The 26,928-nt window shown below is 46.4% G+C and overlaps 1 protein-coding gene and 1 long non-coding RNA gene across 3 annotated transcripts in view; one reads left to right on the plus strand and one right to left on the minus strand.

Moving 5' to 3' along the window:
• LOC130281647 (uncharacterized) overlaps positions 1-26,928 on the minus strand; it is a 119,209-nt gene that overhangs the window by 39,877 nt on the left and 52,404 nt on the right. The window lies entirely within an intron of this gene.
• The window catches only part of CLCN1 (chloride voltage-gated channel 1), a 185,244-nt gene continuing 171,249 nt past the window's right edge, over positions 12,934-26,928 (plus strand). Inside the window, exon 1 of one of the 2 annotated variants that reach the window (XM_056529083.1) lies at positions 12,934-13,053. In XM_056529083.1, coding sequence (XP_056385058.1) covers positions 12,955-13,053 — 99 coding nt within the window. In that variant the 5' untranslated portion in view covers positions 12,934-12,954. The remainder of the gene's footprint in view (positions 13,054-26,928) is intronic. The other variant, XM_056529084.1, reaches the window with a different exon arrangement.

Genomic DNA, 26,928 nt, shown 5'->3' on the forward strand with positions numbered 1-26,928 from the left:
GTTTTTTTTCCGTTCTATCTGTGGGTTTTCTCAGAAGCTGACGGTCTATTTCGCCCACCTCCGCTCCTATTCTTTCAACCATTCTCCTATTATTCCCTCTCTGCACAAATGTATGAACGATTTTATTTTTCACATATTCTCCGTCATCCCTTGAAATCGAGGAGCGCCGCCGGGAGAGGAAGACGCCACGCGAGGAGCTGGTGAGTATGTAAAGTACATTACTCACTTGACAGCGGGGCGTTAACCCCTCACCCCACGGCAGCGTTAATGCTGCCGGGGGGTGAGGGGTAACTTAACCCCTCACCCCATGGCAGCGGCAGCGTTATTGCTGCCGAGGGGTGAGAGGTTAACGCTACCGCTGCCATGGGGTGAGGGGTAACTTAACCCCTCACCCCATGGCAGCGGCAGCGTTATCGCTGCTGCGGGGTGAGAGGTTAACGCTGCTGCGGGGTGAGAGGTTACCTCTCATCCCATGGCAGCGGTAGCATTAACCCCTCACCCCGCGGCAGCATTAACCCCCTCTCCCCAGTGCATTAACCCCCCCTCTCCCCAGCCCACCCCAGGCCTGGGCCCCAAAAAAGCCCACCTCAGGCCTGGGCCCCAAAAAAGCCCACCCCAGGCCTGGGCCCAAAAAAAGCCCACCCCAGGCCTGGGCCCAAAAAAGCCCACCCCAGGCCTGGGCCCAAAAAAAGCCCACCCCAGGCCTGGGCCCCAAAAAAAGTCCACCCCAGACTTGGGCCCAAAAAAAGCCCACCCCAGGCCTGGGTCCAAAAAAAAAGCCCACCCCAGGCTTGGGCACAAAAAAAGCCCACCCTAGCAAAAATATATTTTACATTGTTAAATGAAAGTCCTTTTTTTCTTCAGATTGACAGCTGACTGCACGATCCTGTATATATAGCATTAAGGTAAGAAACAATATATGCAGTGTTATATTTGTTTTAAATGTCGCAATGGTTTTGCGGCTCCCAGTTTTTGTTTTTTTTCGGAAACGGGTCAAAGTGGCTCTTTTTGTCTTAAAGGTTGCAGACCCCTGTCCTAGTACATCCCTAGATAAAAGTTCCCTAATGCATTGCATCCCCTCACTCTGCGGTATGTTAGTTTACAAGCTTTGTACATCTAACGGGTACAAAAAAGTAACCTCACTGCTATCACATTTTCCAATCTATCCAAAAAATCATTAGTGTCCATTAGACATCTCTCCAACCTTTTAATCTGCTGTACATAACAACGGATAGAGCGGCTGTAACAGGGAGCCCGTGCCAGAGACAATTGGGCGTTCCGGAGGCCACTCTCAATCCTTGTGGATCTTAGGAAGCATATAAAAAGCCGGAACCGGGGGATGGTCAGTGATCAATGTTTTCCCTAATCTTCGGGAATCTCATCAAGGAATGACATCTTCTTATGTCGAGTTATGTCAAACAAGAACATTTCCATGCGTATTCTTCTGCAGAACTTATAAAAGTCCACCTATACATCAAATTTGGAATTCTCATAAATGGGGACATATCCAAGTCCTCGATTCAGGATCTGACGTTCTGTATCAGTAAGCACACAATAAGGAATATTAATAACGAAGTCCTCGTTTTTGGTGGTCGCCCTCTTTCTTTCTTTGATGAATCGTCTTCCTTTTCTTGAGTGGTTGTGTCTGACAACGAGGTCTCTGTTGTCTCTGAGTCCTATTGTTTTTTTGCCTCTTCCTAAAAAAACGGAGTCATGTTTATGTGACTTTCCACCAGTACGGGTCATGGCACTTGATATTTCCCATGCGTTGCGCGTGCCTGTCTGCGTTCCTCTGACCAGGTATAAACTACTATTATGGAGGTAATCCCTCATGTCTCTCTCGAATTGTTTTATTTTATTTTGTAGCGTGGCAGATTTGATTTTAACCATCTCTGAATCGAGCTCCCTTTGGATCACCTCATATTCAGACTCAGTTTTCAAACTCTTAATTTGCGCTTCAGTCTGTTTGATCTCTTTGTGCAATGTATCCAGTGCCCGTTGTAAGTGTTGCACCATCAGTAACATTAGATCCAGTGAATGGCGATTATTTATTGCATACCATTTTTGATGAAATGTTATCCGGTAGCAAGTTTTGTGTTGAATTGCACCTTAAAAGTCTCCATTTTCTTCCCCAGACTGTTGGTATGTGCTATTCCTGGCCCCCCTTTATTGCATTTCGCAATTCAGTAATAATATTCACGTAAATGTACGTCCTGGTGAGGTGGTACTTAACGCACCAGGACGTACATTTATGTCCTAAGCATAACCGCGAGCATCGGAGCGATGCCCGGGCCATGGGCAGCAGGTCCCGGCTGCTGATCGCAGCCAGGGACCCGCCCGTAATGGCGGACACCTGCGATCCCGCGGATGTCCGCCATTAACCCCTCAGATGCCGTGATCAATACAGATCACGGCATCTGCAGCATCGCGGTCACTAAAATGGATGATCGGATCGCCCACAGCGCTGCCGCGGCGATCCGATCATCCAGCACGGCAGACAGAGGTCCCCTCACCTTGCTCCGCTTCCGTCCCGGCGTCTTCTGCTCTGATCTGCCTTCCTGCAGACCAGAGCAGAAGATGACCGATAACACTGATCAGTGCTATGTCCTATACATAGCACTGAACAGCATGAGCAATCGAATGATTGCTAGAAATAGTCCCCCATGGGGACTATTAAAGTGTAAAAATAAAAGTAAAAAAAGAAAAGAAAAAAAGAAAAAAAAATGTGATAAACACCCTCCCCCAATAAAAACGTAAATTGTCCCATTTTCCCTATTTCACCCCCAAAAAGTGTTAAAAAAAAATTTTATGTACATATTTGGTATCACCGCTTGTGTAAATATCTGAACTATTAAAATAAAATGTTAATGATACCGTACGGTGAACGGCGTGAACGTAAAAATAAAAAAAGTCCAAAATAGATGCTTTTTTATAACATTTTATTCCCAAAAAATGTTATAAAAATGGATTAAAAGTTTTATATGAGCAAATATGGTATCAATAAAAAGTACAGATCACAGCACAAAAAATGAGCCCTCATACCGCCGCTTATAATAGGGGGATTTTAAACGTACTAATTTGGTTAAAAAGTTTGCGATTTTTTTTTAAGCGCAACAGTAATAGAAAAGTATGTTATCATGGGTATCATTTTAATCGTATTGATCCAAAGAATAAAGAACACATGTCATTTTTACCGTAAATTGTATGGCGTGAAAACAAAACCTTCCAAAATTAGCAAAATTGTGGTTTTCATTTTAATTTCACCACACAAATAGTATTTTTTTGGTTGCATTTAATGGTAAAGTGAGTGATGGCATTACAACGGACAACTGGTCGCGCAAAAAACAAGCCCTCATACTAGTCTGTGGATGAAAATATAAAAGAGTTATGATTTTTTGAAGGCGAGGAGGAAAAAACAAAAACGTAAAAATTAAATTATCTGTGTCCTTAAGGCCCAAATGGGCTGCGTCCTTAAGGGGTTAATGGACTCTGGTGCATTCTGGCTAAAATATCATTTGGCCCATATAACTGTAGGCGGTCTTACTGTTTTTCCATCTTAATTATTAATATGTAGGATTTTGCGGTCGTATTTTGTTATTTATGTTTCACAGTGTCACAGGATGTTCCCACTAATTTGATGGTACAGTATGTTTTGTCATTCGTCATTTTTCACCTATTCACCTTGTTTGGAACAATTGCACCTCACAATCATTTTCATGCTCCTGTTATCACTGTTTGGGTTCTTCACTGTGCACTTTCATGTCTTTTTTTCACCTGTGCAATTTTTTCACATTTTTGTTTTTACCTTTATTCATATTTTGATTCATATTAGTCACCCTCTTTTTCTCCCCCTATACACACATATATATTTCTTTGGGAGACCTACTCTGTGATTGGTGAGTGAACTGGCCCTTCACTCTCCCATCACCTTTTTTAGTCACTGTCCACCTAACCTTATATTATTTGAAATGTTTTATTTATATAGTACTGTGCCTCTTTTTTCTTATGATTCATTTTTTACACAACATCCTTTTACTTATTTCAGCAAATTAATGATGCATGTCCTTGTGGATTCCATTATTCTTGTTGGTCCGACCTATTCCTTTTGTACATGCATGCCTGTATATTTTTATGCTACTCAGGACCCAATCCTGATCATATGCATATAATTTTTATGTGTCTCGGACCTATATATCCAGAGATATAAGCATTTATCTGCTGGTGAGTTACTTTTTCATTGTGCAGGCTGGAGGGGGCGTGTCAGTCTGTCACCCTCACAGGAGCAAGCCTGTGCAGTCAGCCAATCAGTACTCTCTACTCTGTAACCCTTTCCTCTCTGGTTTTATGCTGTGTCATTTTATACATAGGAAGATACTTGGAGCTTGCCTGCAGTAATCAGAAGACATTATGGTGAATTGATAACAGGATAAAATGTATAAATATAAGAATAGATCTTTATAAAATTAGTGCAAGGATTTTTTAGATTAAAGTACAGCATTGTTATGAATACATGTTCTATCTGTTTTATCTTCTCCTAGTAAAGCTGGAGGCTAATCAGCATAGCTGTCACTATGTGTGTCATTCATCTTTCACAGACTCCTGAATGTCTGATCAACTTCTTTGTCATTCAGGAGTCCGAGAAAGCTTTGACTATTTCAGCATGCTGGGAGTTGTAGTTTAGTAACAACTGAAGCTGCAATGTTTGTAAATAACTGTGTTAGAGCAGTGTTGCCTCCAGCTGTTGTAAAACTACAGCTCCCAGCATGTCCACACATCCTTTATCTGTAGTTTTGCATACACTCAATAGAAATCTCCTATACTGGATACCGGTATGCTTTACGGCCGGTATCCAGTATGCTGTAAAATCTAGACTAGTCTGTCTGGCTAAAAGACAGGCGACCCCTAGTGGTGGCTATTTTGAGCTTGAATTTCAGGTGAAAATGTAATTTTTTTTAACAGGTGTATATTGAGAAATGTCATATTATAATGAGGCCAGCAATATATGAAACGTTTTTAACAATGACAGTGCCTCTTTAAGCTCCAAGTATAGATGGGAATATAGGCCAACATTTATCATTGTCTTTAGACTGTTTTTTGTGTCTAGAAAAGGCGCACAAAAGGCGCAAGCAGGCAGAGCTGTGATCAGAAATTTTGGGGCCCCCGTACACAGCTCAAAGCCTGGGCCCCTGACCTCCCAACCTCTCGTAGCTACCCCCAGGGCAAGGCTGCCATCTTCCCCATCATCCATAAAAAAAAAATGTTTTAAACACAGGACAAGAAAAACAAGAGCCCGTGAGTTAAATGAGGAAGGAAAGAAAGAGGAGACATCACCATACATATTACCATCATACTGTTACTGATCAAATCCTGTGTACTACATAGCTTAAAGGGATACTCCCCTACCTTACTACTTATCCCCTATACACAGGATAAATATTATAGTGTCCCGCAATCGCAATTGATTACAGGTTCCCTTTAACTGTAAGTAATTGTATTAACATTTACTTAATTAAAAGACAATACACAACTTGAATTGCAAAAAAAATAAAAAAAAACAAAAAAACTGAAACAAAGTGCCCCTCCCTCACACAGTAGTAACAGCAGATCTTCACTCCCACCCCCCCTTATAATAGGTCTCCCTTCTCCAGCCCCTCACTCACACACAGCAGGACTCTCATCCCCCCTCCCCTCTGCTTAAGAGCCCCCAGCATCCAGTCCCCCTACTCTCACATAGCTGGACTCTCATCCCCCCTCCCCTCCACATAAGAGTCCCCCCTGTCCAATCCCCACTCACAAATAGCAGGACTCTAAGCCCCCCTCCCCTCCAAATAAGAGCCCCCCTATTCAGTCCCCCACTCACACATAGCAGGGCTCTAAGCCCCCCACCCCTCCACATAAGAGCCCCCCTATTCAGTCCCCCACTCACACATAGCAGGGCTCTAAGCCCCCCACCCCTCCACATAAGAGCCCCCCTATTCAGTCCCCCACTCACAAATAGGAGGACTTTAAGCCACTGCCAATGTTCCGACCCTGGCTGCTGCAGGGGGGTGCAATGGGCCGGGCCCCTAGGGAGCTCGGGCCCCTAACTGGGGTACTGGCTGTACCCCCCTGATGGGGGCCTTGCAAGCAGGGTTTATTTGCGCCTTTTCATTTACACATTTCTGCTGGTTTTGAGTTGCAATCCACTGATTTTTGGCAATACACATGATATGGAAGAGTTTTATGAACTGCTCCTTTTTGTAAAAAGGCGCAAAAAAGGCGCAAAGCCACTGAAAAGTCTCTAAAACGACACCAGCCCAGACTTAGCTTAGCTTTTTGGTGTATGTGAAGAGAGAAATTTCAGAAAATGTGACCTGCACAAAATTTATCAAATGCTCTGTGACCATTTAATAAATTTGGTACTCCTACACATTACCAGCACACAAAAAAAGGTGTAGAAAAATGCCTCACTTACACCTACAATGATAAATGCTTCACTTACACCCACAATGATAAATGCTTCAATCACACCTACAATGATAAATGCTTGACTTACACCTACAATGATAAATGCTTCACTTACACCTACAATGATAAATTCTTCACTTACACCTACAATGATAAATGCTTCACTTACACCTACAATGATAAATGCTTCACTCACAGTGATAGAAGAGGTACCGATAATAAACAAATGTAACGTGCTGAAAAGGGAAACATTGTGGATTGTAGAATTGCAATTTTAAAGTATTTTAAAAAAAATATCTATGTGAAGGTGCGTTTTTCTGTGTGAACAGTGTCTTATCTATATAAATACCGTATTTTTCGCCATATAAGACGCACTTTTTCTTCCCCAAAACTGGGGGGGGGGGGGGGGGGGGGAAGTTGGTGCATCTTATACGGCAAATACACACCTATCGCGGCGGTCCCTGCAGCCATCAACGTCCGGGACCCGCGGCTAATGCTGGACATCACCGATCGCGGTGATGCCCTGTATTAACCCTTCAGAAGCGGCGATCAAAGCTGAACGCTGCGTCTGAAGGGAAAGTGACACTAACCCGGCTGCTCAGTCGGGCTGTTCGGGACCGCCGCGGTGAAATCGCGGCGTCCCGAACAGCTTACAGGACCTTACCTGCCTCGGTGTCTGCTCCGGGATCCCCTGCTTGGCCGGCGCTCTCCTTCGACGTCATCACGTCGTCACGGAGACTGTCCCGTCATCCAATAGGAGCGGCGTGAGTAGCGACGTGATGACGGTGACGGAGAGCGTGGATCACGGGTAAGAAGACGTCCGGAGAGTCGTGGACACCACGGGGACGGGGCAACTGCGATGGAGCGACATCCAGGGCAGCGGTGAAGGGTCCAGAGCGGCGAGGACAGGTGAGTATTACCTCCTATCCAGTGGTCTTCAACCTGCGGACCTCCAGATGTTGCAAAACTACAACTCCCAGCATGCCCGGACAGTCAACGGGAACAGCTGCAATGAAAAAGCACATTGTACTGCCTGGGCCAGGAGTGAAATGCTAATCCCCCCCCCCCCCCCCCTCAAGAGCTCCACAGCAATGCAACTCAGATTAATCTGCAGCATTAGGTTGACAGCATAGTTCCACCACATTAGATAGGCAGCATAGTTTCCCCACATTAGGTAGGCAGCATAGTTTCCCCACATTATATAGGCAGCATAGTTTCCCCACATTAAGTAAGCAGCATAGTTCCACCATATTAGATAGGCAGCATAGTTTCCCCACATTAGATAGGCAGCATAGTTTCCCCACATTATATAGGCAGCATAGTTTCCCCACATTAGATAAGCAGCATAGTTTCCCCACATTATATAGGCAGCATAGTTTCCTCACATTATATAGGCAGCATAGTTCCCCCACATTAGATAGGCAGCATAGTTTCCCCACATTAGATAGGCAGTATATTTCCCCCATATTAGATAGGCAGAATAGTTTCCCCACATTAGGTAGGCAGCATAGTTTCCCCACATTAGGAAGGCAGCGCACAGCCCCCCACAGACACACACACCTGGCCTGTACAGCGCTCCTCTCCGGCGGTGGCCTGACGAGTGACGTCACTGACTTCCTCCTGCTCGGGTCTGTAGAGGAATGTCACTTGCGCGACGTCCCTCATCAGACCCGGGCCGTCCGGTCGGCAGGCTCACTGTCTTAGAGTGCCCGCTGCACTATTAAGCAGCTGGGGATGCGCTGGCGCCGCTACTACTTTAGAACAGTTAACAGTGGCGGCGCAGCGGCAGGGCCGGCCTGACCATGAACCTAAGTGGCCCAAAAAAAAGGCCGTCCCTGAAAAATGCCACCTGGGACCCAGAGTCCCATGGTAGGGCCCTGTATATACCTGTCAAATGGGGCCAAAAGGACACTTGTTTAGCCCATATCTGGCAATGGAAGCTTATGGAGATTATGGTTTTGTAAATGCTAAACGTTTGGCACAGTGTAAACCCCACTTTAAAAATACTGATTTAAAATAGTGACCAAAATACTTCCTTGTACGACTGGAAGTGTGCCTGGGAACGATGCTATAAACATCAGACGTATGTGTATTTTGATTCTATAATCTTCAAGCTTAATAATAATATGGGGGGACATTTATCAAAGCATTTAGTAGGTTATTTTTTCTTAAAATTGTCGCAAAAAAGTCGCACGTGCGACTACGCTCTTTTTTTTCTGCAACTTTTTGCATGTTCAGTGTCCTAAGCAAAAAAATAAAAATCTTGCTTACCAAAGCAAAAAGTGATTTTTGACTTGCAGTGGTCAGAGATTTATCAAGTGCGCAAAAAAGTCGCATGGCATGAAAAAAGCTACTAAATTTACTCCAGCTCAGACATGGAGCAGAAAAAGCCACTACCAGAGCAAAAAAAGAAAAAGCGCTTAAGTGAACGAAATTTATCAACAGGCTGAAAGCAGTGGATAAATGAGTCGCACATAAGCAAAAAAAATAGTAAGAAAAAAATAACTAAAAAAAGGAATACATAAGCAAACATTGATAAATGTCCCCCATTTATTTGCTTCAATAATTTTTTTTTTTTGCCAACATATTGTGCAGTACTTTACAAGAGTAGGGAGCGACAAATCTATGTAATTATGAAAATGGACCTTCCTTAAAGGGTACCTTTCATCAAAAAAACTTTTGATATATCATAGATTAATGTATGCAGAAAAACTTTCCAATAGTATATTATTAAAAAATATGCTTCTTTCTATTTAATTTTCCACTTTGAAAAAATGACCACTAGGGGTCTCCCTACCAGTCCTTTTTTTTTTATAGATTTCAGACTCATGCAGGAGTCCTAAATCTCAGACTGCAGCCGGGACACAGACAAAACCAGCACTGCCCCCTAGCAGTGAGCAGTGCTGAGTTTGTCTGTGTCCTTGCTGCAGTCTGAGATTTAGGACTCCAGCATGAGTCTGAAATCTATAAAAAAGGACTGGTAGGGAGACCCCTAGTGGTCATTTTTTCAAAGTGGAAAATTAAATAGAAAGAAGCATATTTTTTAATAACATACTATTGGAAAGTTATTCTGCATACATTAATCTATGATATATCAAAAGTTTTTTTGATGAAAGGTACCCTTTAACCACTAAGTTGCCAGTGGGCTCAGCACCATCTTTTTAAAAACAAGGGGTGCTGCTATACGCATCAAATATAACACAATATCCAAAGCGAAAGAAATACGCAAAACAGCGCACACCCATAATAGGCATGTATCAAAAAATCTTTTAATTAACACATATGTCAAAAGACAGACAGTATAGTGAAAAACACTTAAAAGGGCCAACAACGGCCAACCGCACAAACAGGGGGAGCCCCCTAAACAAGGGGAATCCCACCCAGGGCACCTGCCTATTACAATGTGTAAACCAACGTCACAATGATAATCATACAAACTACCACATCATTGCATAGTTAATCTCAAAGGTTCACAATAGAAGTGGTGCGGCACTGCTAGTGGTGTCCTGGGGTGTAAGACGGCAGATGGATGCTAGTGTAGCTGTGTTGCTGGAGGTGGTGCTCAGATAAAGCAAGCAGTGTACAGATCAGTCCATAAGGAAAAGAAAATATCGGCACTCACCAATTCAGCTTGCAAGTCTTCTTTATTGAAGCATACTTACATAAAGGGTACAGAAGAGAAGGGTAGTAGGGGGATAGTGAATGGCGACCGAGCTCCTGTTTTGCACGCTTGGCGTGCTTCGTCCGGACGAAGCACGCCAAGCGTGCGAAACAGGAGCTCAGTCGCCATTCACTATCCCCCCACTACCCTTTACTTCTGTACCCTATATGTAAGTATGCTTCAATAAAGAAGACTTGCAAGCTGAATTGGTGAGTGCCGATATTTTCTTTTCCTTATGGATTAATCTCAAAGGTACATAACCCATATACAACCTGTATTCACATGAAGTGGTAGTGTAGTAAAGATAGCACAGGACGGTGGATGGAGGATTATCATTGTGACGTTGGTTTTCACATTGTAATAGGCCGGTGCCCTGGGTGGTGTTCCCCTTGTTTAGGGGGCTCCCTCTGTTTGTGCGGTTGGCCGTTGTTGGCCCTTTTAAGTGTTTTTAACTATACTGTCTGTCTTTTGATATTTTTTTTTGATACATGCATATTATGGGTGTGCGCTGTTTTGCGTATTTCTTTGGCTTTGGATATTACTTCCTTAACATTGAGACACAAGTTGAAGGAGTTGTCCCAAATCCATCCCCCTAACCTGGAAATAGGGGTGGGTTCTAGTTCTTTTCTCCAAAGCACTGTCTCCCAACCAGTGTGCCTCCAGCTAATGTCTGCACGAAAAACAGATGAGGATATTCCGCACATTTGACTAACTGGCGGGCGCTTGGACCAATGGTAAATGTGCCGTCTCATAGAAAGTAATGCATTTCTGTTACGCCGAGCGCTCTGGGGCCCTGCTCCTCCTGCTCCTCCTCCTCTCTGCAGCGCCCCGGTCAGACCCGCTGACCGGGAGCTCTGCACTGTCTCTGCTGGCGGGGATGCGATCCGCGTAGCGGGATGCGCCCGCCCGCGGGTCGCATCCCAATCCACTCACCTGTCCCGTTCCCCGGCTGTCACGTCCCGGCGCGCGCGGCCCCGCTTTCTAGGGCGCGTGCGCGCCGGCTCTCTGAGATTTAAAGGGCCAGTGCATCACTAATTGGTGCCTGGCCCGATCAGTGTCTATCACTTCCATTGTTATAAAAACCCACTTTCCCTTCCTGTCCCTGCCGGATCTTGTTGCCTTAGTGCCCTGAGAAAGTGTTTTAGTGTGTTCCCAAGCCAGTGTTCCAGATCCTCCCTCTGCCGTTGCCTCTGACTACGACCCATTGCTGCCTGCCCTGACCTTCTGCTATGTCTGACCTTGTTCTTGCCTTATCCCTTTTACCGCGCCTGTCTCAGCTGTCAGTGGGGTTGAGTCGCTATCGGGTGGAAGGACCTGGGGGTTACCTGCCGCTGCAAGTCCATCCCACTTTGTGGCGGGCTCTGGTGAAAACCAGTAACCCCTTAGATTCCGTTCCCCTGGTACGGCCCACGCCATCACCCCACTGACACAGAGGATCCACCACCAGTGTCCTCGCTGCATACCAGTCCGGATCCTGACAATTTCCTTGCCGACTCCGCAGAAAGAAAGCACTTGACTATAGGGGTGTGAATCGCCAAGAATTTGGCGATTCGATTCGAATCGCGATACCAGTGTGGCGATTCGATATATCCCGATATATCGCGATACCGTCTAGGTGACGATACATCGCGATATATCCCGATACATCGCCCACCTGGGAGCATTCATAGATCCCAATAGACGCCGCTGTCAGCTTTGACAGCGGCGATCTAGTAGTCCGGTGCTCACTTTTCTCATGTTATCCCGTCCGGGCTGCAAAATAAAAGAAAACGCACTTTATCTTACCTGCCAACGAGCCCCCGGAGCTCCGGTACAGGTGTTGGGTCCCCGGGCTGTATTCTTCTTACTTCCTGTTAGCCTGGCACGTCACATGGAGCTTCAGCCTATCACCAGCAGAGGCGGGACATCGCTGCGGCCAGTGATAGGCTGAAGCTCCATGTGACGTGCCGGGCTAACAGGAAGTAAGAAGAATACAGCCCGGGGACCCAACACCTGTACCGGAGCTCCGGGGGCTCGTTGGCAGGTAAGATAAAGTGCGTTTTCTTTTATTTTGCAGCCCGGACGGGATAACATGAGAAAAGTGTGCACCGGAGTACTCCTTTAATAGCCAGCCGCGGCGATCGCCGCATGCTGGCTATTAGCGGCGGCCCCCGGCTACTGAATTCAGCCGGGGGTCGCATAGTACGGAGCGGGCACGAGTCGGAGCCCGCTCCATACACCCAGAGCGACACCGTTTCAGATCCGGCCTTCCCGGCTCCACAAATGTGGAACTTTTATCTCCTGATGCCCAAGACATGACATGCTGTTCCGGGCGTCAGGAGATAAAAATTCCACATCCCTAAAAGAATCGATTCAAAAATATTTTGAATCGATTCAATATCGGCAAATGAAAAAATCGCGATTATCGCGAGAATCGATTTTTTCTTACATCCCTACTTGACTATTCTTTCTACGGACAACGGAATCTGCAGAATCTGAGTTTCTAGTGCAGAAATTCTGCATGTGAACAGTGCAGTAGACGCCCATTGAAATCAATGGGATGCTGCAGCAGTGGAATGTCCATGCAGAATATTCCATGCAGACATTCTGCACAATGTTCCCTGTGTGAACCCGGCCTTAGCTCGTACTCATAGGTTTTAGGTCTTATATTCTTGGTGCCATCCACATCTTTGCTGTGCTTCTCCTAAAGAACAGAATGTGTCACCCGGTCAGATCTTCAAAGGATCACCTTACCTCTCCCCCCCCGTAGATTATTATTATGAATATTATAAGGGATAATCTTCTGAATGAAGAAGCGATGACAGAATCCTTATATGACGGGACAGCAGCAGAATCTCCGGCCCCTCATGTTCTTCTTCCAGATATTTGCTTTATCTTCTTCCTTGTGCTGTCTGTGGACCCCGCGTGGCACAATGTATGCGGAGGAGCTTCATATATTCATTAAGGTAGAATATGTCTCTTCGTGGTCCTTGTGGTCTCCTAGATTCTGGTTCTGTCTCTTGGGGACATAACTGTCTCTGGAGACCCCCCCATCCTCCTCTCTTGCTCATGGTTGGGGCACTTGTTTTCTTGTCTTTCTCTCTTCTTCTTGAGTTCTATCATGTCCATGGGCATCTGGTTGTGGTGGGACATCATTGTAATAGAGCACTGCACTACTTTAAAACGTATTCCTTATTCACAGGATAGAGGATGAGTGTATAATTACTGGGGGTTCGACTGCTGAAATCCCGAACCATTTCCAGAACGGGGCCCTGTGCATGTAGCGGCGTATCGGCAAACGCCCAATGCATTCTCTACCGTAGAAGCAGAGATACATGAGCGACTTACTCAGGTTTATCTGGTGCTCCCATAGACAGTGAATAGATAGATATGAGATAGATAGATATGAGATAGATAGATATGAGATAGATAGATAGATATGAGATAGATAGATAGATATGAGATAGATAGATAGATATGAGATAGATATATAGATATTAGATAGATAGATAGATATGAGATAGATAGAAAGATATGAGATAGATAGGTAGAAATTAGATGGATAGATATGAGATAGATAGATAGATATGAGATAGATAGATATGAGATAGATGTATAGATATGAGATAGATAGATATGAGATAGATAGATAGATATGAGATAGATAGATATGAGATAGATAGGTAGATATGAGATGGATAGATAGATATGAGATAGATAGATAGATATGAGATAGATAGATAGATACCCAATAGGTAGGAAAGCAGCACTTCCAAGAACGCAGAGTACAGTCCCGGGTCAGGGGTCCATGTAAATATAGATAGATAGCAACAGGAGAATACAGCAGCACACTGCTAGCACAAAGATATAGATAAAACATGAAAAGCTATTCAGCTATGGTGCAATAAATGGAAATATAAAATTATGAAGTTATGAAATAGTGAGGTACTTAGCTTGCAATATCCTTTGTCTAGATAGATAGATATGAGATAGATAGATAGATAGATATAAGATAGATATGAGATAGATATGAAATAGATAGATATGAGATTGATAGATAGATAGATATGAGATAGATAGATAGATAGATATGAGATAGATAGATATGAGATAGATAGATAGATAGATAGATATGAGATAGATAGATAGATATGAGATATATATAGATATATATGAGATAGAAAGATATGAGATTGATAGATAGATATGAGATAGATATATAGATATGAGATGTATAGATATGAGATAGATATGAAATAGATAGATAGATATGAGATAGATAGATAGATATGAGATAGATAGATAGATAGATAGGAGATAGATAGATGGATATGAGATAGATAGATAGATAGATAGATATGAGATAGATAGATAGATAGATATGAGATAGATAGATATGAGATATGGGAGAGATAGATAGATAATATAGATAGATAGATGGATGGATAGATAGATAGATAGATAGATAGATAGATAGATATGAGATAGATAGATAGATATGAGATAGATATGAGATATGAGAGAGAGAGAGAGATAGATAGATAATATAGATAGATGGATGGATAGATAGATAAATATGAGATAGATAGATAGATATGAGATAGATAGATATGAGATAGATAGATAGTAGATAGACCAGACATCTTATCTTCCCTGTACTGAGCACAGGAGGGGAGGTGCAGCATTTAAAGACTATGTGCAGGACCTAAAACGTTCCACCAGGGAACTGATAGCAGTCATCTCTGCTCCAAGCAGAACAATGTATGGGCCCATTCACTGTGGAATTCTGCTCAGGAATTATGGTGCAGCAGCCTCCCATTGTTTTCAATGTGATTCTGCAGCACCACTCACACTATGGCTTGGGGTTGTAGCCACAGGCTAGGGAAAACTGCTCTATAGATTTTGTAGTCTTGCGTAGAGTGTGTTAACCCTTTGACTGACAGATAACAGTGTGTGTTGAGCAGTAGGTGGTAGCAGTGAGCTGTGTGTCTGGGGTGTGGGCTATGGTGGTGTATGATGTATGGTTATTTAGCAATCCAAATGGAAGGTGAGTGCAAGCTTGAGTGAGTAGAGATAGTTTCACCCCTTGTGCCCCTAGCAGCACTTTTACAAAAAGTCAGTGGGGGCATAACCTCCAAAGCCTGACACATTTACTGTAACACATGCCACATGATTGGTGTTAGTTATCCCCAACCTATTATCATGTAAAATGTAAAAAAGTGTCCACTATTGAGAGATGTCCCTTATTGGGAAAAAGGCTTAGAATTCTTCCTAAATTATGGAATTCTGTCCTGTACTCACTCAATTACCTATAAAACATGATAAAAAGGAATATTACAGTAGAATCTCCCAGTGCAGTTTAAAGGGGTACTGCAGTGGAAAACATTATTTTTTTTTTAAATCAACTGGTGGCAGAAAGTTATACAGATTTGTAAATTACTTCTATTAAAAAAATATGAATCCTTCCAGTACTTATCAGCTGCTGTATACTGTACTACACAGGAAGTTCTTTACTTTTTGAATTTCCTCTCTTTCTGACCACAGAGCAGGAGAGGTTTGCTATGGGGATTTGCTCCTACTCTGGACAGTTCCTAAAATGGACAGAGGTGTCAGCAGAGAGCACTGTGGTCAGGCATAAAGGAAATTCAAAAAGAAAATAACCTCCTGTGGAGCTTATAGCAGCTGATAAGTACTGGAAGGATTAAGATTTTTTTAATGGAAGTAATTTACAAATCTGTTTAACTTTCTGGCACCAGTTGATTAAAAAAAAAAAAAAAAAAAAAAGTTTTTCCAGCAGAGTACCCCTTTAATAACCCCTTATCCCTCCCCTGTATCATTTCACCCACCTTTATACCCTGTGCCACCTTATTCTCCATGCCTTCCATGCCTTGTACCAAATTATCCCCCCCCTTACTCCCTGTGCCACATCATTTCCTCATTACGCTCTGTGTAAATTCATCACCCTCCTCTTTATGAAGTTGCACAGGGGGATAAAGGGGGAATAAAATGTCACAAGGGGGTGGTAAAGAGAGGGTGCTGAATTGGCAATAAAGGGGGAATTAAATAGCATGGGGGGGGAGGATCAAGAGGAAATGATTTGACACGGGGTAATAAAGGGGGGGATGTGGGGGAAATAAAGGGGCATGGGGGGATCAGGGAAGGGAAGGGGTGAATGATGTGGCTGGCAGATGTACAGAAGCAGGAGATCACTGTTTAAACATTGGTCTTCTGCTTCTGTGCTGGAGCTTCTTCAGGGGGTGCAGCGGGGCCTGGGCCCCTTACTGGGGTATTGGCTGTACCCCCCCTGACTGTTGCCCTGTGTACAAGGTAGGGCCGGCACATAAGCCCGGTAAAGTTCAAACTGATCATGAGAATGCAGGAGGGGAAGGGATTTCGGTGACTGTGAATGTGGCATGGTTGTTGGTGCCAGAATTGCTGATCTACTGGGATTTTCACGCACAACCATCTCTAGGGTTTACAGAGAATGGTACGGGAAAAAAAAGATACCCAGTGAGTCGTAGTTGTGTGGACAAAAAATGCCTTGTTGAGATGACAGAAAGGCAACAGTAACTCAACTAACCACTGCTTACAACTAAAATCTGTAGAATACCATTTCTGAATGCACAAGATGTCCAACCTTGAAGCACATGGGCTACAGCAGCAGAAGACCACACTGGGTATTACTCCTGTCCGCTAAGAACAGGAAACTGAGGCTACATTTTACACAGGCAATGAAAACGTTCTCCCCATCACAGATAATGTTCTCCCAATCACAGATAATGTTCTCCTCCATCATAGATAACAATCTCCCCCATTACAGATAATCTTCTCCCCATCACAGATAATATTTTCCCCTATCACAGATAATGTTCTCTCCTATCATAGATAATGACTGTCACGATGCCGGCTGGCAGGTAGTGGATCCTCTGTGCCAGAGAGGGATTGGCGTGGACCGTGCTAGTGGATCGGTTCTAAGTCACTACTGGTTTTCACCAGAGCCCGCCGCAAAGCGGAATGGTCTTGCTGCGGCGGTAGTGACCAGGTCGTATCCACTAGCAACGGCTCAACCTCTCTGACTGCTGAAGATAGGCGCGGTACAAGGGAGTAGACAGAAGCAAGGTCGGACGTAGCAGAAGGTCGGGGCAGGCAGCAAGGATCGTAGTCGGGGGCAACGGCAGGAGGTCTGGAACACAGGCTAGGAACACACAAGGAAACGCTTTCACTGGCACAATGGCAACAAGATCCGGCGAGGGAGTGAAGGGGAAGTGAAGTATAAATAGGGAGTGCACAGGTGAACACACTAATTGGAACCACTGCGCCAATCAGCGGTGCAGTGGCCCTTTAAATCGCAGAGACCCGGCGCGCGCGCGCCCTAGGGAGCGGGGCCGCGCGCGCCGGGACAGGACAGACGGAGAGCGAGTCAGGTACGGGAGCCGGGGTGCGCATCGTGAGCGGGCGCTACCCGCATCGCGAATCGCATCCCGGCTGGAGACGGTATCGCAGCGCACCGGGTCAGTGGAGCTGCCCGGAGCGCTGCGGTAGCGAGAGAGAAGCGAGCGCTCCGGGGAGGAGCGGTGACCCGGAGCGCTCGGCGTAACAGTACCCCCCCCCCTTGGGTCTCCCCCTCTTCTTAGAGCCTGAGAACCTGAGGAGCAGACTTTTGTCTAGGATGTTGTCCTCAGGTTCCCAGGATCTCTCTTCAGGTCCACAGCCCTCCCAATCCACCAAAAAGAACTTTTTTCCTCTGATCGTCTTGGAGGCCAGTATCTCTTTCACCGAGAAGACGTCAGAAGAACCGGAGACAGGAGTGGGAGAAACTAACTTGGGAGAGAAACGGTTGATGATGAGTGGTTTAAGAAGAGAGACATGAAAGGCATTAGGAATACGGAGAGAAGGAGGAAGAAGAAGTTTGTAAGAGACAGGATTAATTTGGCACAAGACTTTGAAAGGACCTTTATACCCTGTGCCACCTTATTCTCCATGCCTTCCATGCCTTGTACCAAATTATCCCCCCCCTTACTCCCTGTGCCACATCATTTCCTCATTACGCTCTGTGTAAATTCATCACCCTCCTCTTTATGAAGTTGCACAGGGGGATAAAGGGGGAATAAAATGTCACAAGGGGGTGGTAAAGAGAGGGTGCTGAATTGGCAATAAAGGGGGAATTAAATAGCATGGGGGGGGGAGGATCAAGAGGAAATGATTTGACACGGGGTAATAAAGGGGGGGATGTGGGGGAAATAAAGTGGCATGGGGGGATCAGGGAAGGGAAGGGGTGAATGATGTGGCTGGCAGATGTACAGAAGCAGGAGATCACTGTTTAAACATTGGTCTTCTGCTTCTGTGCTGGAGCTTCTTCAGGGGGTGCAGCGGGGCCTGGGCCCCTTACTGGGGTATTGGCTGTACCCCCCCTGACTGTTGCCCTGTGTACAAGGTAGGGCCGGCACATAAGCCCGGTAAAGTTCAAACTGATCATGAGAATGCAGGAGGGGAAGGGATTTCGGTGACTGTGAATGTGGCATGGTTGTTGGTGCCAGAATTGCTGATCTACTGGGATTTTCACGCACAACCATCTCTAGGGTTTACAGAGAATGGTACGGGAAAAAAAAGATACCCAGTGAGTCGTAGTTGTGTGGACAAAAAATGCCTTGTTGAGATGACAGAAAGGCAACAGTAACTCAACTAACCACTGCTTACAACTAAAATCTGTAGAATACCATTTCTGAATGCACAAGATGTCCAACCTTGAAGCACATGGGCTACAGCAGCAGAAGACCACACTGGGTATTACTCCTGTCCGCTAAGAACAGGAAACTGAGGCTACATTTTACACAGGCAATGAAAACGTTCTCCCCATCACAGATAATGTTCTCCCAATCACAGATAATGTTCTCCTCCATCATAGATAACAATCTCCCCCATTACAGATAATCTTCTCCCCATCACAGATAATATTTTCCCCTATCACAGATAATGTTCTCTCCCATCATAGATAATGACTGTCACGATGCCGGCTGGCAGGTAGTGGATCCTCTGTGCCAGAGAGGGATTGGCGTGGACCGTGCTAGTGGATCGGTTCTAAGTCACTACTGGTTTTCACCAGAGCCCGCCGCAAAGCGGAATGGTCTTGCTGCGGCGGTAGTGACCAGGTCGTATCCACTAGCAACGGCTCAACCTCTCTGACTGCTGAAGATAGGCGCGGTACAAGGGAGTAGACAGAAGCAAGGTCGGACGTAGCAGAAGGTCGGGGCAGGCAGCAAGGATCGTAGTCGGGGGCAACGGCAGGAGGTCTGGAACACAGGCTAGGAACACACAAGGAAACGCTTTCACTGGCACAATGGCAACAAGATCCGGCGAGGGAGTGAAGGGGAAGTGAAGTATAAATAGGGAGTGCACAGGTGAACACACTAATTGGAACCACTGCGCCAATCAGCGGTGCAGTGGCCCTTTAAATCGCAGAGACCCGGCGCGCGCGCCCTAGGGAGCGGGGCCGCGCGCGCCGGGACAGGACAGACGGAGAGCGAGTCAGGTACGGGAGCCGGGGTGCGCATCGCGAGCGGGCGCTACCCGCATCGCGAATCGCATCCCGGCTGGAGACGGTATCGCAGCGCACCGGGTCAGTGGAGCTGCCCGGAGCGCTGCGGTAGCGAGAGAGAAGCGAGCGCTCCGGGGAGGAGCGGTGACCCGGAGCGCTCGGCGTAACAGTACCCCCCCCCCTTGGGTCTCCCCCTCTTCTTAGAGCCTGAGAACCTGAGGAGCAGACTTTTGTCTAGGATGTTGTCCTCAGGTTCCCAGGATCTCTCTTCAGGTCCACAGCCCTCCCAATCCACCAAAAAGAACTTTTTTCCTCTGATCGTCTTGGAGGCCAGTATCTCTTTCACCGAGAAGACGTCAGAAGAACCGGAGACAGGAGTGGGAGAAACTAACTTGGGAGAGAAACGGTTGATGATGAGTGGTTTAAGAAGAGAGACATGAAAGGCATTAGGAATACGGAGAGAAGGAGGAAGAAGAAGTTTGTAAGAGACAGGATTAATTTGGCACAAGACTTTGAAAGGACCAAGATAGCGTGGACCCAGTTTGTAACTGGGGACACGAAAGCGGACATATTTAGCGGAGAGCCATACCTTGTCTCCGGGAGCAAAAATGGGGGGAGCTCTTCTTTTCTTATCGGCAAACTTTTTCATGCGAGATGAAGCCTGTAAAAGAGAATCTTGGGTCTCTTTCCATATGATGGAAAGATCACGAGTCACTTCATCTACAGCGGGCAAACCAGAGGGCAAGGGAGTAGGGAGGGGGGGAAGAGGGTGACGGCCGTACACCACGAAAAATGGGGATTTGGAGGAAGATTCAGAGACTCTAAAGTTATACGAGAATTCGGCCCATGGTAGAAGATCTGCCCAATCATCCTGGCGGGAGGAAACAAAATGTCGTAAATAATCACCCAAGACCTGGTTAATTCTTTCCACTTGTCCATTGGATTGAGGATGATATGCAGAAGAAAAGTTTAATTTAATCTTGAGTTGTTTACAGAGAGCCCTCCAGAATTTTGACACGAATTGGACGCCTCTATCCGAGACTATCTGTGTGGGCAACCCGTGAAGACGAAAAATATGTACAAAAAATTGTTTAGCCAACTGAGGCGCTGAAGGAAGACCAGGAAGAGGGATGAAATGTGCCATCTTGGAGAATCGATCAACGACCACCCAAACAACAGTGTTGCCACGGGATGGGGGTAGGTCTGTAATAAAATCCATACCAATCAGAGACCAAGGCTGTTCGGGGACAGGCAGAGGATGAAGAAAACCAGCGGGCTTCTGGCGAGGAGTCTTATCCCGGGCACAGACAGTGCAGGCTCGCACAAAGTCCACGACATCCGTCTCCAGAGTCGGCCACCAATAGAAGCGAGAGATGAGTTGCACAGATTTCTTGATGCCTACATGACCTGCGAGATGGGAGGAGTGACCCCATTTGAGGATTCCGAGGCGTTGGCGTGGAGAGACGAAGGTCTTTCCTGGAGGAGTTTGCCTGATGGAGACTGGAGAAGTGGAAATCAGGCAGTCAGGAGGAATGATGTGTTGCGGAGAGAGTTCAACTTCCGAGGCATCCGAGGAACGAGAGAGAGCATCGGCCCTAATGTTCTTATCGGCAGGCCGAAAGTGAATTTCAAAATTAAATCGGGCAAAGAACAGAGACCACCTGGCCTGGCGAGGATTCAGCCGTTGGGCAGACTGGAGATAGGAGAGGTTCTTGTGATCGGTGTAAATAATAACTGGAAATCTTGATCCCTCCAGCAGATGCCTCCATTCCTCAAGTGCTAATTTAATGGCTAGAAGCTCTCGATCCCCGATGGAGTAGTTTCTCTCCGCCGGAGAGAAGGTCCTAGAAAAAAAACCACAAGTAACAGCATGCCCGGAAGAATTTTTTTGTAGAAGGACCGCTCCAGCTCCTACAGAGGAGGCATCAACCTCCAATAGGAAGGGTTTAGAAGGGTCAGGTCTGGAGAGCACGGGAGCCGAAGAAAAGGCAGACTTGAGCCGTTTAAAGGCGTCTTCCGCTTGAGGAGGCCAAGACTTGGGATTGGCATTTTTTTTGGTTAAAGCCACGATAGGGGCCACAACGGTAGAAAAATGTGGAATAAATTGCCTGTAATAATTGGCGAACCCCAAAAAACGTTGGATAGCACGGAGTCCGGAGGGGCGTGGCCAATCTAAGACGGCAGAGAGTTTGTCTGGATCCATTTGTAGTCCCTGGCCAGAGACCAAGTATCCTAGGAAAGGAAGAGATTGGCATTCAAACAGACATTTCTCTATCTTGGCATAAAGTTGATTGTCACGAAGTCTCTGAAGAACCATACGGACATGCTGGCGGTGTTCTTCTAGATTGGCAGAAAAAATCAGGATATCGTCCAGATATACAACAACACAGGAGTATAAGAGATCACGAAAAATTTCATTAACAAAGTCTTGGAAGACGACAGGCCAAAGGGCATGACCAGATACTCAAAGTGTCCATCTCTAGTGTTAAATGCCGTTTTCCATTCATCCCCCTCTCTGATGCGGATGAGATTATAAGCACCTCTTAAGTCCAGTTTAGTAAAGATGTGGGCACCTTGGAGGCGATCAAAGAGTTCAGAGATGAGGGGTAGGGGGTAGCGGTTCTTTACCGTGATTTTATTAAGACCGCGGTAGTCAATGCAAGGACGTAGAGAGCCATCTTTTTTGGACACAAAGAAAAATCCGGCTCCGGCAGGAGAGGAGGATTTACGGATAAAGCCTTTTTTTTAATTTTCCTGGATGTACTCCGACATAGCAAGAGTCTCTGGGGCGGACAGAGGATAGATTCTGCCCCGGGGTGGAGTAGTGCCCGGGAGGAGGTCAATAGGACAATCATAAGGCCTGTGAGGAGGTAGAGTCTCAGCTTGTTTTTTGCAAAAAACATCCGCAAAGTCCATATAGGCCTTAGGGAGACCGGTTACAGGGGGAACCACAGAGTCACGGCAAGGGGTACTGGGAACCGGCTTTAGGCAGTCCTTGAAACAAGAGGGCCCCCAACTCTTGATCTCCCCAGTGGACCAATCCAGGGTTGGGGAATGGAGTTGAAGCCAGGGTAGTCCAAGGAGGATTTCGGAAGTGCAATTGGGGAGGACCAAAAATTCAATCTTCTCGTGATGAGGTCCGATGCACATTAGAAGGGGCTCCGTGCGGAAACGTATGGTACAGTCCAATCTTTCATTGTTTACACAATTGATGTAGAGGGGTCTGGTGAGACTGGTCACTGGGATGTTGAACCTATTGACGAGAGAGGCCAAAATAAAATTTCCTGCAGATCCGGAATCCAAGAAGGCCATAGTAGAGAAGGATAAGGCAGAGGCAGATATCCGCACAGGCACAGTAAGACGTGGAGAAGCAGAGTAGACATCAAGGACTGTCTCACCTTTGTGCGGAGTCAGCGTACGTCTTTCCAGGCGGGGAGGACGGATAGGACAATCCTTCAGGAAGTGTTCGGTACTGGCACAGTACAGGCAGAGATTCTCCATGCGGCGTCGTGTCCTCTCTTGAGGTGTCAGGCGAGACCGGTCGACCTGCATAGCCTCCACGGCGGGAGGCACAGGAACGGATTGCAGGGGACCAGAGGAGAGAGGAGCCGGGGAGAAAAAACGCCTTGTGCGAACAAAGTCCATATCCTGGCGGAGCTCCTGACGCCTTTCGGAAAAACGCATGTCAATGCGAGTGGCAAGATGAATGAGTTCATGTAGGTTAGCAGGGATTTCTCGTGCGGCCAGAACATCTTTAATGTTGCTGGATAGGCCTTTTTTAAAGGTCGCGCAGAGGGCCTCATTATTCCAGGATAATTCTGAAGCAAGAGTACGGAATTGTACGGCGTATTCGCCAACGGAAGAATTACCCTGGACCAGGTTCAACAGGGCAGTCACAGCAGAAGAGGCTCGGGCAGGTTCCTCAAAGACACTTCGAATTTCCGAGAAGAAGGAGTGTATAGAGGCAGTGACGGGGTCATTGCGGTCCCAGAGCGGTGTGGCCCATGACAGAGCTTTTCCAGACAGAAGGCTGACTACGAAAGCCACCTTAGACCTTTCAGTAGGAAACTGGTCCGACATCATCTCCAAGTGCAGGGAACATTGGGAAAGAAAGCCACGGCAGAATTTAGAGTCCCCATCAAATTTATCCGGCAAGGATAGTCGTAGACCAGAAGCGGCCACTCGCTGCGGAGGAGGTGCAGGAGCTGGCGGAGGAGATGATTGTTGAAGCTGTGGTAGTAGCTGCTGTAGCATCACGGTCAGTTGAGACAGCTGTTGGCCTTGTTGCGCTATCTGTTGTGACTGCTGGGCGACCACCGTGGTGAGGTCGGCGACAACTGGCAGAGGAACTTCAGCGGGATCCATGGCCGGATCTACTGTCACGATGCCGGCTGGCAGGTAGTGGATCCTCTGTGCCAGAGAGGGATTGGCGTGGACCGTGCTAGTGGATCGGTTCTAAGTCACTACTGGTTTTCACCAGAGCCCGCCGCAAAGCGGGATGGTCTTGCTGCGGCGGTAGTGACCAGGTCGTATCCACTAGCAACGGCTCAACCTCTCTGACTGCTGAAGATAGGCGCGGTACAAGGGAGTAGACAGAAGCAAGGTCGGACGTAGCAGAAGGTCGGGGCAGGCAGCAAGGATCGTAGTCGGGGGCAACGGCAGGAGGTCTGGAACACAGGCTAGGAACACACAAGGAAACGCTTTCACTGGCACAATGGCAACAAGATCCGGCGAGGGAGTGAAGGGGAAGTGAAGTATAAATAGGGAGTGCACAGGTGAACACACTAATTGGAACCACTGCGCCAATCAGCGGCGCAGTGGCCCTTTAAATCGCAGAGACCCGGCGCGCGCGCGCCCTAGGGAGCGGTGCCGCGCGCGCCGGGACAGGACAGACGGAGAGCGAGTCAGGTACGGGAGCCGGGGTGCGCATCGCGAGCGGGCGCTACCCGCATCGCGAATCGCATCCCGGCTGGAGACGGTATCGCAGCGCACCGGGTCAGTGGAGCTGCCCGGAGCGCTGCGGTAGCGAGAGAGAAGCGAGCGCTCCGGGGAGGAGCGGGGACCCGGAGCGCTCGGCGTAACAATGTCCTCTTGCCTATCACAAATAAAATTCTCCCTCATTACAGATAATGTTCTCCCCATCACAGATAATTTTCTCCCAATCACAGATAATGTTCTCCTCCATCATAGATAACAATCTCCCCCATTACAGATAATCTTCTCCCCATCACAGATAATATTTTCCCCTATCACAGATAATGTTCTCTCCCATCATAGATAATGTCCTCTTGCCTATCACAAATAAAATTCTCCCTCATTACAGATAATGTTCTCCCCATCACAGATAATGTTCTCTCAATCACAGATAATGTTCTCCTCCATCATAGATAACGTTCTCCCCCATTACAGATAATCTTCTCCCCATCACAGATAATATTTTCCCCTATCACAGATAATGTTCTCTCCCATCATAGATAATGTCCTCTTCCCTATCACAAATAAAATTCTCCCTCATTACAGATAATGTTCTCCCCCATCACAGATAATGTTCTCCCCCATCACAGATAACGTTCTCCTCCATCATAGATAATGGGGGAGATTTATCAAAACCTGTTGAGAGGAAAAGTTGCTGAGTTGCCCATAGCAACCAATCAGATTGCTTCTTTCATTTTTGAAAAGGCCTCTAAAAAAAGCGATCTGATTGGTTGCTTTGGGCAACTCAGCAACTTTTCCTTTGGACCGGTTTTGATAAATCTCCCCCAATGTTCTACTCATCACAAAGAATATCCTCCCCCATTACAGATAATGTTCTCCCCATCACAGATAATGTTCTCCCCCATCACAGATAATGTTCTCCCCCATCACAGATAATGTTCTCCCCATCACAGATAATGTTTTCCCCATCACAGATAATGTTCTCCCCATCACAGATAATGTTCTCCCCATCACAGTTATTGTTCTCCCCATCAAAGATAATGTTGTCTCTCCTATCACAGATAATGTTTTCCCCCATCACAGATAATGTTGTCTCTCCTATCACAGATAATGTTTTCCCCCATCACAGATAATGTTGTCTCTCCTATCACAGATAATGTTTTCTTCTCCATCACAGATAATGTTCTTCCCTCAGAAATAATGTTCTCCCCATCCAAAATTATGTTTTCCCCATTACAAATAATGTTCTCCTCCCTTAAAGATAATGTTCTCCACAATCACAGATAATTCTCTCCCCCATCACAGATAATATCCTCCCCATCACAGATGATGTTCATCCCCTCACAGATAATGTTCATTCCCCTCACAGATAATGTTCTTTCCCCATCACAAATAATGTTCTCTCCCCCATCACAAATAATGTTCTCTTTCCCATCACAGATAAAGTTTTTTCCTCCATCACAGATAATGTTCTCCCCTCACAGATAATGTTCTCTTCCCCATCATAGATAATGTTCTCCCCTCATAGATAATGTTCTCTTCCTTATCACAGATAATGTTCACCCCTCACAGATAATGTTCTCCCCATCACAAATAATGCTCTCCCCATCACAGACAATGTTCTCCCTCTCACAGATATTGTTCTCCCCAATCACAGATAATGTTCTCCCCAATCACAGATAATGTTCTCCCCTCACAGATAATTTTCTCCCCAATCACAGATAATGTTCTCCCCCTCACAGATAATTTTCTCCCCAATCACAGATAATGTCCTTCCCATCACAGATATTGGTTGTTGGGGCTGGATGTGGATCCTCTAATCTGTGTGGCTGATGACATGGACCGTATTGGGGAGCGGAGTCTAAGGTGCTGCTGGTCTTCACCAGAGCCCGCCGCAAGGCAGGATGGGCTTGCTTCGGCAGGCTACACCCAGGTCGCTACCCACGACGCGGCTTGACCACACAGGTAGCTGGGCAAGGCGAGGTACCAATGGAAAATCAGTAGCGTAGTCAAACGTAGCAGAAGGTCAAGGCAGGTGGCAAAGGTGCAAAGTCATATAACGTAGCGGGAAGGTCTGGATACATGGGAAGGCAAAACAGGCAATATGGAATGCTTAATCTCAGGCTAGGGGCACTGAAGATCCGGCAGGGAAGTGTGGGAGGTACAGTAGTGTGAGGTGTACAACTAATTATGGGCGTACTGGAGGAGGCGGCGGTAGAGTGTGGTGAGTGACGAGCTGGTATTCGCATACGGGCACGTCCCGCGATGTGAATCGCAGCCCCGCCGGCAGCCGGGGACACAGGGACAATGTTCTCGCGGCCGGCGCGTATGGCCGGAGCGCGAAGTGTGACAGTCCCCCCCCCTCAGAAAT

The sequence above is a fragment of the Hyla sarda genome, chromosome 7 (genome assembly GCF_029499605.1).
Source record: "Hyla sarda isolate aHylSar1 chromosome 7, aHylSar1.hap1, whole genome shotgun sequence".
Taxonomy (NCBI): domain Eukaryota; kingdom Metazoa; phylum Chordata; class Amphibia; order Anura; family Hylidae; genus Hyla; species Hyla sarda.